The sequence below is a fragment of the Mus caroli genome, chromosome 1, assembly GCF_900094665.2.
Source record: "Mus caroli chromosome 1, CAROLI_EIJ_v1.1, whole genome shotgun sequence".
Taxonomy (NCBI): Eukaryota; Metazoa; Chordata; class Mammalia; order Rodentia; family Muridae; genus Mus; species Mus caroli.
Window position 1 is genome coordinate 60,655,124 of NC_034570.1, and position 11,905 is coordinate 60,667,028.

General features: G+C 43.7%; 1 protein-coding gene across 1 annotated transcript in view; it reads right to left on the reverse strand.

The window, feature by feature from the left end:
* The window catches only part of Acadl (acyl-CoA dehydrogenase long chain), a 30,612-nt gene that overhangs the window by 5,366 nt on the left and 13,341 nt on the right, over positions 1 to 11,905 (reverse strand). Inside the window, exons 5-10 of the mRNA XM_021158666.2 lie at positions 11,441 to 11,507; positions 8,193 to 8,357; positions 7,534 to 7,635; positions 6,150 to 6,263; positions 2,790 to 2,917; positions 1,476 to 1,562 (exon numbers count right to left, since the gene is read on the reverse strand). Of these exons, the coding sequence (XP_021014325.1) occupies positions 1,476 to 1,562; positions 2,790 to 2,917; positions 6,150 to 6,263; positions 7,534 to 7,635; positions 8,193 to 8,357; positions 11,441 to 11,507 (663 nt within the window). The remainder of the gene's footprint in view (positions 1 to 1,475; positions 1,563 to 2,789; positions 2,918 to 6,149; positions 6,264 to 7,533; positions 7,636 to 8,192; positions 8,358 to 11,440; positions 11,508 to 11,905) is intronic.

Consider the following 11,905-nt stretch of genomic DNA (forward strand, 5'->3'; position numbering starts at 1 on the left):
GAGGCCAGCCTGGTCTACAGAGTGAGTTCCAGGACAGCCAGGGCTACACAGAGAAACCCTGTCTCGAAAAACCAAACCAAACCAAACCAAACCAAGAAAAGCATCAAGGTAAGGAGATGGAGAAAAAGGAAGAAAGAGCTGTGCATCTGGGTGGGTGGGGAGGTGGGGAGGACCTAGGAGGAGTTAAGACAGAGGAAACCATAATCAGAACATACTGTATGAAAAACATTCCATTTTTAATTTTTAAAAAAAATCACATAAAATATAATTAAGGAAGGAAGGGAGGGAGGAGGAAGGGAGAGAGAAAGACAGACAGACAGACAGATCGAGGATCATAGGCTGAATATGGCGGCACATACACACCATTAATCCCTGTCCTGAGTTAGAGACAGCTAGATCTCTGTGATTCTCAGGCCAGCCTGGTCAGACAGGATTACAAAGTAAGATCACAAACTCAAGTGACAGCAGATGCTGGCGAAGATATGGAGGTGAGGGAACACTCCTCCATTGCTGGTGGCAGTGCAGACTAGTCTAACCACTTTGTAAATCAATTGGGCATTTTCTCAGAAATTTAGGAATAGTTCTACCTGAAGACTCAGCTATACCACTCCTGGGCATATGCCAAAAGATGTCCCACCATACCACAAAGACACTTGCTCAACTATGTTCATAGCAGCTTTATTCATGATAGCTGGGAGCTGGAAACAACCCAGATGTCTCTCCACAGAAGAATGGATAAAGAGAATGTGGTTCATCTACACAATGGAGTACTCCTCAGCCACTAAAATAAAGTCATCATGAAATCTGCAGGCAAATAGATGGAACTAGATGGCTACTGAGTATGGTAATGCAGACCCAGAAAGACAGGAGCCTGGCATAACTGTCTCCTGAGAGGCTTCATCCAGCAGCTGATGGGAACAGATGCAGAGACCCACAACTAAACATCAGGCAGAGCTCAGGGAGTCGAGAACACCACAAGAAGAATCGAGTAACCGGGGCCCATGGGTGCTCACAGAGCCTGAACCACCAACCAAACAGCACGGGCTGGACCTAGGCCTATACATTTGTAGCAGATGTGCAGCTTGGTCTTCATGTGGGTCCCCTGACACTGAAGTGGGCTGGGGGGTTGTCTCTGACCCTGTTGCCTGCCACTAGATCCCTTTCCCCTAGCTGAACTACCTGGTTGGGCCTCGATGGGAGAAAATGAGGTTAGTCCTGCTGCAACCTGATGTCCCAGGGTGAAGAGGTACCTAGGGGGTGTGTCCTCCCCTTCTCCTCAGAGAGTAGGTGTTAATGGGGGGAGGGATTTCTCAGGGTGAGACTGGGAGAAAAGGAAGGAGAGGGCGCTATAATTGGGATGGAAAATAAATGGAAAAAAAATCCTATCTCAAAAAAAAAAAAACAGAAGAAGAAGAAAGAAAAACAGAAAGAAGGAAAGGAAAGAAAAGTGCTGCAGAAGGGCCCGCCATACTTACTTTGCAATCGGGTATTCCCACATGTACCCCCAGCCTCCGTGGAGTTGAACACATTCATAAGCTACACTGTTTTGTAATTCAGATGCCCTAAATGATCAAAATAATAAGCAGAGAAAGAAAGGCAGTTCAGTTGGTACCGTGCTTAAAATCCTTAGGTTCAGGCCCCTGTCACGCAGACCTGAGGTGCCTATGCATGCATATAAGACAACTCTTAGGAGATAGTGGCAGAAGGATGAGAAGTTCAAGGCTAGCCTTTGCTACACAGTGAATAGCAGGCCAGCCTGGACACAGGAAACCTTGCCTCAAAAAAGCTTTCTCACCACTCAACAAATTTAAACGAACTTTTAACATTCAGCACCATTACATCCATAAGCCTGGTTGAGAGCAAGAGCAAGCAAAATGCTCTTCCTAAAATACCTTTTCCTGTAAGCCGAAGAACTTTTCATAAATGTAAAACACACCCCCCTCCATGCCCCAAGGTAAAGGTTCATGCTAATTTCACATTCCTTTTTAATCTCATCATCTAATCATTATAAAATCATTACACAAAACACCATTCTGCATATTTCCCTTGTATAGCAATGACTAGACTGAGCCTGAGTTAATAAATAACAAAGGGAATTTTTCTAGTCTGTTTCTGGGCTAGTGAGATGAGTGGTTTTTTTTCTTCTTTAAGAAAAAAACAATTCCATTCCACATATGATTTGAACCATATTTGCGTCTTAAAACACATAAAAAACTTAACAGGGGTCCTGTACTCTCAAGCTCGCCATTAACCCATTGTTAATGACCCTTAATTCAAATGTAAATCTTTCTAAACCCAATGGGACTTTTGCCTGACAGTCCATACTTTGGTGTTTCTCTTAGATCTGGAAAACACCTCACATTCTATCCAAAGTTGTCGCTAGAGAATTAAATTTAGTCTGACCTACTGAATGGACTGGGACTCACTAGTGAGACTCCCAAGTTTTATCCTTCTATTCTTTCTGCCTTGCTTTTCTCCCATTCTTTAGATAATTTAAAATTAAACTCATTACTGAATGAAGTACAGTACTCACTGATGCTGCTTCAGGCTCTCAATATTTTACTCTTAATAACAAGTTAAAAGTTACATACCAACTGGAGTAATGTTTAGGATATTATAAACAGACCCAATGGAACTTTCAAAAACAATTGTTTTTTTTTTTATTTTTTACTGCTATTTTTCACGTACGGCCTTCTTCCTTTAATGCCTTCATGGTTGTGTTTAAAGGCTGGCAGAACCCCACGGTAATATGGACCAACGCTGCACTTTAACTATAGGGATGCGCGTACCAGTATTTTGCCATGGAAGCGGAACCGGAGTCCAGACGTTTGGTTTCATGCAACTGCAGACAGCTGTCCACAAAAGCTCTGGTGACACATATGTGTGTCTTTAATTCTGCTAGTTTATGCTGCACCGTCTTGAGACAAAGTGGGGAGGGGGGAGAGAGCATGGTAAAAGTTCAGGTTTCCACTCAGCACCTCTAATGCTTACATAATAAAAAAAATTCTAAAGCAAAACGAAAGTGAAACTGTGTGTGTGTGTGTGGGGGGTGTCCGATAAAAGGGCATACATGAACTGAAATGAAAACGAAAACAAAAACAAACAACCCTGAATCTTAGCAAAATGATATACACTAGGTAAAAAATACCTGTCACAGTTTAAGGAAAGTGCTTAAAGGACATCATGATTTAATGTGTGAGCGCCATCTCGTGGCAGGAGCTGCCATGACACCCAGTTTTCTCTGGCGGTTAAACAGGATTTCCTCTGCATTCATGACATGAAGGATATGCATTTCCCTACTGTGTCTGTGCCTTAAACTAAAATAACAGAACAGGACTGAGGGACAAGATGGATCGATCTAATCACATACGCATCATCAAATATTTATTATCTAATTATCACAGTAGTAACAACGGAAACGGACTAGGAAAGATCCTACTCCAGTAACCTATAGCGCCTCCCATCCCTCTCATGCAGCCTCCAACTGGCTCGGCGTGGTCTTCTTTGTAAGTGTTAATAACTATGTATTATTATGTAATAACTATGTCCTCTCCTGCTGCAGTAGACAGCCGACAGGGAGCTTGGACATCACTCTATTTAGACCATGCTCGGCTGCTCCTGATTGATCACGTCCTCAAGCTGGGTGATGCACACTTTGAATCCCAGCACTCAGGAGGCAGAGGCAGGCAGACCTCTGGGAGCTCCAGGCCAGCCTTGTCTACAGAACCAGCTCCAGGACAACCAAGGCTACACACACACACACACACACACACACACACACACACAAACCCTCTCTCAGGAGTGGAGGCAGTGTCTTGTGGTTTTGCCCCTCTCTCTTCTAAAAAGTGTAACTGCCATCTAATGATTCTGACACCAAGCAGTGGTGAGGCTGGTCACACCCAACCTCGCCTGAGCATCCAGGCCTCTGATTTGGAGCATGCTGGCATGTCCATTTTTTTTTCTATGTCCTTTTCTACTAGATCTATATTTCCTTTGGCCAAATCTCTCTACCTTTTCATCAGCATAAAGTTCCTCACTCCCACCTTACTCAAGTTTACAAAGAGAAAACTATAAAGGAGACTGGCTTAACTAATTTTCTATAGACATAGAAAACCCTGGGGCCTGACTTCTAAGTTTTTATTCCCGGACATTACATAGCATTTCATATGAGGGGTAAATCTGGGGATAGGGTGAGAATATCAGACAATTCTCAAGAACTGTTGCCTTATGTGATATTACAGGTGAGGATTTATACACTATTAGAATATGTAAAGATCAAGATCTCTCTCATAGGAAAGTTCTTCTATATAAATAGTTGGTGCTTCTAGAAGCTGAAGTTAAAAGTTAAAATGCAGACCAGCATGGGCTCACTTAAAATTCTTACACATCCAGTAGGCCCAGAGGGCTAAGAATAACAAATGCCGTCACGAGTACATAATTTACTGTCTGAAGATAAAAAGATTAAACATTTACATATTCTTGGCACTGAACCAGGGGCTAGGGAACAGAATTAGCCTTTGTGCTTCCCCACAGACAGCATCAGGCTTTCTGAAAGCATCACCTGATACTGGTAGCATGCTTTTCATGAATGATCGACATGCTCGCAGACGTATCTTTAATGGTTACTGATATCAGTGCGATCATTAAAAACTGCAGTTCGAATTTAGGGAGAAAGCCACCCACAGTGGCACGAACTGAAATTCCAGCACTTGAGAGGCAGAGGTAAAGAGTCAGGAGTGAAAGGTCAGTCTATACTCTATGAGCCTGTGTCTGTCTCTGTCTCTGTCTCTGTCTCTCTTTCTCTCTCTTATACATATACACACATGCAGAGAGTCTGTCTCTGTCTATTTCTTATACACATACACACAAGCACACACAGAGAGAAATATTTGTAAATAACTAAGTGAACTTAGACACACACGCAGAGAGGGAGAGAGAGAGAACGTAAGTGACTGAGTGAATTTACTAAAATCTCTCCCAACCTTCTGAATGAGTAGATGCTTAGCGGGTAAGGGCACTTTCTGACAAGCCTGATGACTTGAAGTTCAATCCCTAAGACCCACATGTGGAAGGAGAATCAACTTCCACAAGTTGTTCTCTGACATCCACACACTTGACATGGGAGTGCATACCCCTACCCATCCACTGGGGGGGGGGGGAGGAAGGGAGGGAGGGAGAAGAAGAGGGAGAGGGAAGGAAGAAAGAGAATAAATTAAGATGTAATTTTAAAAACAATTAAGCGCCCCAGTATAGGGAAATGCCAGGGCCAGGAATGGGAGTGGGTGGGATGGTGAACAGGAGGATGGGGGAGGGGATAGGGGATTTTTGGAGGGGAAGCCAGGAAAGGGGATAACATTTGAAATGTAAATAAAGGAAAATATCTAATAAAAAGAACAATTAAGCAAGGATTGACACTTATCTTGGAACTTCAGGACTTGAAGACACCTTGGAACGGTTAGCAAAACCGTGAATTGTTATCAGCATATATTATGATTTAGCTATAAAAAACCCCACCCTCTATCTATCTACTCTATCTAATCTTACTGTTAGTTAATGCTGTACTCAACTCAAGGTCCTAGGAACTACACAGTTTGAAGACATTGAAGAAAAAGACATTTTATTTTCCTTTTCCTATCTCTTTCCAAAATAGAATTTCAAACATTAAGACTTAGCAGTTTTGCGGATTTACAAACAGGAACTCTTTCTGCCAGAAGGCAGCCTGCCTAGACTATGCAGGTTTCAGGAGCTATGTTAGGACAGAAGCCGCTGCACTTGTCTACGATGCCAAAACACGGCCTCAGTGTTCCACTCTACCTTTCCCTTAACGTGGTAACTGCATGGAGACTAGGAGTCCAAATTGGACGCCACACCCTCCTACTGAAGTCTTCCCTGTTGGCTTCTGTGATGAGCCTCTCTGGATCTGCCTTCTTGTAGACCTTCTCTATGTCGCCTCAAGCCTTCCAGTGTCCTCAGGACTCTGGCCTGGCCCTCTTCATCTTAGCGTTTCCATTCTGCTCTCCCCTTTCCCAATCTCATCCACTTTTGAGTTTCTAACACCCCTTGCATCAAAGTACCGTTAATTATCATTTCACCCTGCCCCAACTGAGATGACTAACTTGATAAACAGCCAGATGTAAAGACAAACGTACCTGTATGTGTGCAACTGTTTTCCCAAAAGCTTTTCTTTGCTTCACGTAGTTCCTGGTTTCTTCAAACATGAACTCACAGGCAGAAATTGCCAACTCAGCAATTAAGAGCCTTTCCTAGAACCCCCAAATTAAGTAGTAAACATTATTACATGAACCTCTTTTATGCCACTTCAAGACGTCCTATAAATACTTTTTATAATAAACTTCCAAAGATTAACTTTTAACTTACCTCTTAGCGCTAAGAAAAGGCTCCCACAGACGTCTGTGGTTATCAGAACATATCTAAGAACCGTGATACCTAAGGGGCTTGGTTTGTAACCACACTGTCAACCTCACAGATGCTACGTCCTCCAGCACACAGTTCAAATTTTACCGACTGGTGTAAAATAGCGGTGGTAGTCACCGGATTTCACCACGCTGGCGATTTCTGAATTCTACCTAACCACTGGAGCCACTAGCAGTTTTCAGTTTCATGCTTAGCTTGCACCATAGCTGCTGCCAGGCAAAAGGCAAACACATCCGTATAGCAGTCTGTACGCCTGAATGATTAGGCAATGCTGGCCCCAAAGGACTGACTGGAAGACTGTGGCGTGAAGAAGCTGTCTGTTTAACACCTTCTCCTCTTTGCAGTTATTTACAACCTGCCAACCGTTCCTGGCGATGCTTCTTTACAAAGAGTTAAAAGTTCTCCATTAAAACTGAGGTCATTCTGAGGAGCCACGGAAACCTATTGTCCTTCTACTTGGTAGGGTCCTGCGGAGTTCGGTTACTTTCTTATCTGGCCTGTTAATAGGGATACTTCATCTTTTTTTTTATTGGATATTTTCTTTATTTACATTTCAAATGCTATGCCCCTTTCCCAGCCCCCTATCCCCTCCCCCTTCCCCTGCTTCTATGAGGGTGTTCCCCCACCCACTCACCCCCTCCCACCTCCCACCTCCCCACCCTCGTATTCCTCCACACTGGGGCATCAAGCCTTCACAGGACCAAGGGCCGCTCCTCTCATTTATATGCCCAACAAGGCCAAACTCTGCAACATATGCAGCTGGAGCCATGGGTCCCTCCATGTGCATGCACTCTTTGGTTGGTGGTTTAGTCCCTGGGAGCTCTGGAGGGTCTGGTTGGTTGATATTGTTGTTCCTTCTGTGGGGTTGCAAATCCCTTCAGCTCCTTCAATTCACCCTGTGACCAGTTCAATGGCTGTGAGCATCTGCCTAACAGTGATACTTCTTTATATGCAACTTTATACTATACTCAGATGATCATTGTAGCGCAAGCTTGACATGTGTGGATCTTTTTTATACAGCTCTGTAGTCTACTTCTGCTCAGTATCTAACCGGATGCATGTAACCCAGACAGAAATGGTATCCTAGGCATTTAATACCTGTGGGAGCTCTTGCATGAGGTAGTAGAAGCCTTTATTCTCTTCTCCAAGTAAGGCATTAGCTGGCAATCGGACATCTTCAAAGAACAGTTCTGCTGTGTCCTGAGAAACAGGAATCAAGCAGAGAATGAGCGCGTTCCTTTCCCAGTAGCCCCGTAGCGTTTTTAACTTCCAATGAAGAACCAAGAGACAAACTGGAGTGGACTTGGAGCCTGAACATTAAGTCATAAGTAATAAGCCAGGGAGTTTTATCTAAATCTATCTCATTCCACAATGGTGGCTTTCCTGGTGCAATGCACATTCAGGCTTTGACACTCTCCGGTTCTCTAGGTACTGGGAAGTTAGAATTTCTAACACACTAAGCAAAATATGCTCTCTGATGACATCTAACAAATACTGCTACTACCTCACAATCTTCTAAATTTCACAAACAGGTGATTTATTACAATGCAGCTGCTAACTTTCCCATTTCTAAAGCAGATATTCAAGACACCCGGGTTCCTTCCCAGTCCTGAGTATGACAGAGACAGCAGCGTGACTGAAAAGAAGTCTCCCTTGCCGTTTCTGAAAACATACCCTGCACTCTGCTCAGGAAGATGCCATGAGCAACTCTGCCTATCTACGTTCTGACTGAGAGTCTGATTCAAACCACGGCTTACCTGAGCTTTCATTCCCATCTTATGTAGCTTCCGGCCCTTGATAAATCCTTTCATTCCGTTTTCCACCAAAAAGAGGCTAATGCCATGGGCAGGCGATCGAGCTTCACGATTGGTGACGGCCACGACGATCACGAGATCACTTAGCCAGCCATTGGTGATGAACACCTGCAGGAATATCCAGATGCACTGTGATACTCTGCAATCCTCAGGTCTATGTGCACGCTTACACTCAGGGAGCACACATAAGACCAGAATAGGCACTGGACGGACGCGTCCCCATCTCTCTACCCACACAGGGAGCTGCTGCATGGACGAGATTAATGAAGAGCAGGGATCTCCAGTGCTTCGATACTGAAGTGTCTGCAGTTTCCCCACTACTCATGAGATGAACAGTAATAAGAAACTAATAGATTGTGTCTTTAAAATAAAGCCAAATTGCCCATTCACTTGGTAAGTTGGATTCTAGTGGGGAGCTATAGAGAGGAAAAAGGAATTTGCTTTAAATGGCACTAAACTCTTAGACTGATTGGATTTTAAAAAAGGCTGTTTTTGTTTTTCATTTTTATACAGATTGCCTACTACTTCTTTCCAAATGGCCTAAGTAAGGACAGCGCTATGGTTAAGTGTTGTGGTGGTGAGTGGTGGGGGATGGGGGCAGAATGGCAAGCTAAACAGGAAAAATGGGCTGATAATCCAAAGCAATTCATAACTGACACTTCATTCTGCACTTTGCCTGAGGCGACCTCAACTGTCAGGGCTTAGTCATCCTCAAGTCACCCCCTGAGACTCCAATGCTGTCTCTTCTCCACTTTTATGAGACAAGACCTCACTAAGCAGACAGCCTGAACCTGTTCTGTAGCCCAGGCTGGCCTAGAGTTTAAAATCCCTCTGCTTCAGCCTCCAGAGTACAGGGGTGTGCCTCCATGCCCAGATCACCCACATTGCCTGATACAATCTGGACCTACTGGATTCCACAAAGTGACTCACGCGCAGAACATGTCCGCCCCACCCCATACTCCTGCCCAACAACGAATGGCAACGTATCCTCTACTTCAACAAATGCTTTAATAAACTATGCTGCCATCTGCTTCCCAGTCAGCGTGGTGCTGTTCGTTCTGGTCCACGTTTACTGTTCCAGTCTGCTTACTTCCTTTTCTACTGTTGCCACTAACTCCCCTCCCGGCTCTCCTCAGGGCTCGTACAAGGATCTAAGACAGCTCCCACTACAACTCCATCCATAATCCATCAGCTGCCCAGAGGGGCTGCTCTATACGGCAGTGTGATCCTTCCAAGTTCACACCCCAACATCTTTCGACAGCTAGCTTCAAGATACACTCTGAAGCCTTTGAGCAGGCATAAAAACTCCTCACAAACAGATGGTAGCTCACCCCTCCTGCCTCTTCTCTCATCCTATTTTGCTTCTGTTTCCTGCCCTTGGGTCAGCTCTACTGAAGCCCTTGTCTCACACATCCCAGTGCCTTCCAGACCCGTGTGTCTTTGAAAATCACGTTTCCGCCGCTATGGAGGCCCCTTCTAACTCTAACAATGCAAATCCTCCATACCTTGGACTAGGCTCAGGTATCCCGTCATCTAGACTTCTTGCCAGTCTTCCACACTGAGTTAAGCACTCCTAATGCACCATCAATTCCAGGCTCAGACAAGCTGCTGCTTTGTTTATTCAACATTGGAACCAGGGCCTGCACAGACCAGGTACAGATGGTACCACTGAGTCTGCATATCACAGCACTTAGGTAACTGCTTCCTAAAGTTGATTTGAATGATGTCAGTGATTCAAGACTGACATCTATAAGTCTATAAAAGGAAATTTTCTAGGATACAAGATATACTCTCTCTAATTCTTAAGAGATTCATAATACCCACTGGCATATCAAAGAATGAGAAGTTCTCCATAGGAATTACTGATGTCAGAGAAGAAACTGTTACTAGACACTGACAAAGTAAGTTTGAAAATCAGATTTTCAGGAACCTGACAGTACCTCAATATTATTTGATTTTGTAAAGATAAAAGCATTAGCTTAAAGAAAGTGGAACATTCTTAAATACTGAACATGTTTAACACAACATAGTTGTATATCCCTGTACTGCCAGCACTTAGGCAGAGAACACAGGAGGGTTATGAGTTCAAAGCTATCCTGGCCTCTACAGCAAGACCCTGTCTCAAACAAAGAAACAGGCCAAATAATAACAACGAAACAGGAGCACTCATCCACAGATAGTCCTTGTATTAAAAAAGAGCATCTCTCCTTAACATCTATCTAGTCAACCGCAGCATTTCCTCTCAGGGATATGTTTACTCTTGAGCCATCTGCACCCATCGGAGGAGCTCTTAGTAAGCTGATCCTCAGAAGACCTGGAGGGTTCTTGAATCCTATTGTCCACACTTCTAGCTCTTAAGACCTCTTGAAAGTTTCTCATATTTGTTTTAAACTTTTTCTTCTAATCTTGTTTTTTCATCTTAGTGTATGTACATGGTCACTTTGCCTTTATGTATGTCTATGCATGTGCATGCAGTATCCACAGAGGCCACAAGAGGGCATCTGATTTCCCAGACGTGGACCTAACAGGCAGTTATGAGTCACTGTGTAGGTGCTGGCAACGGAACCTAGGACCTCTAGAAAAGCAGCCAATATTCTTAACTGTTGAGCCATCTCTCCAGCTCCCTCTTAATCTCTTTTTATAAAATGTACTTACTTGTTTATATACATCTGTGTAAGGTACCCTCCTCTATCACTCTTCACCTTGCTCTTTAAGGCAGGATCTCTCCTTAAACCTGCGGCTTGCAATTTTCACCTAGGCTAGTAGCCTCACTGCTCCTCTTGTCTCTGCATCCTTCAGTGCTGGGGTCAAAGGTGTGCACCTTTCTCTATGGGTGAAATAATCCAAGTTCCAGGCCTCCCGCTTACACTGTGAGTGCTCACAGACACCTTCCCCCAATTCCTCATCAGCTTAAAGTTCACCATCGCTTGACTTACTTTGGAGCAACAAAACCTTTTCTTTCTTTTTGTCTGTCAAGAGTCATTTGGAAGCTAAAAACACCTTTGCAGTATTTGCAGAAGGCCAAGCAACATGAAACATAGGGGGGTAGCTACAGACTCTGCCATTTAAAATCTATAAATGTCTTACTCTCCTGAGACCTCCTGTGTTAGTTCCTGGATTGATCATATCTCAGACATGTAGTTGCTGAGGTAGTCTGAGACACTGGTACCCACGCCTGCTTTTTCACACACCTTGCTTCCATTGAGAATCCAATCACTCCCAGATTTTTTGGCGTTCGTTCTTACTCCTTGTAAGTCACTATAGTGGGAAACAAAGGTCAATCAATGGATTAAAAAAAATCAAATTATGCAAAAGCTATTATGTAAGGTCACATGTATTAAAAAATCCTAATATTAGAAATATTCACAAAGTTACACGAAAAATACATCTAATATATTTTAAATTTCATGGAAGCCCAACTGTATTTAAGAACTCCAAACTAGACGATGATGTTATTTCTTTTTTTTTTTATATTACGTATTTTCCTCAATTACATTTCCAATGCTGTCCCAAAAGTCCCCCATACCCCGCCCCCACTTCCCTACCCACCCATTCCCATTCCCCTGGCCCTGGCATTCCCCTGTACTGGGGCATATAAAGTTTGCAAGTCCAATGGGCCTCTCTTTCCAGGCCATCTTTCGATACATATGCAGCTA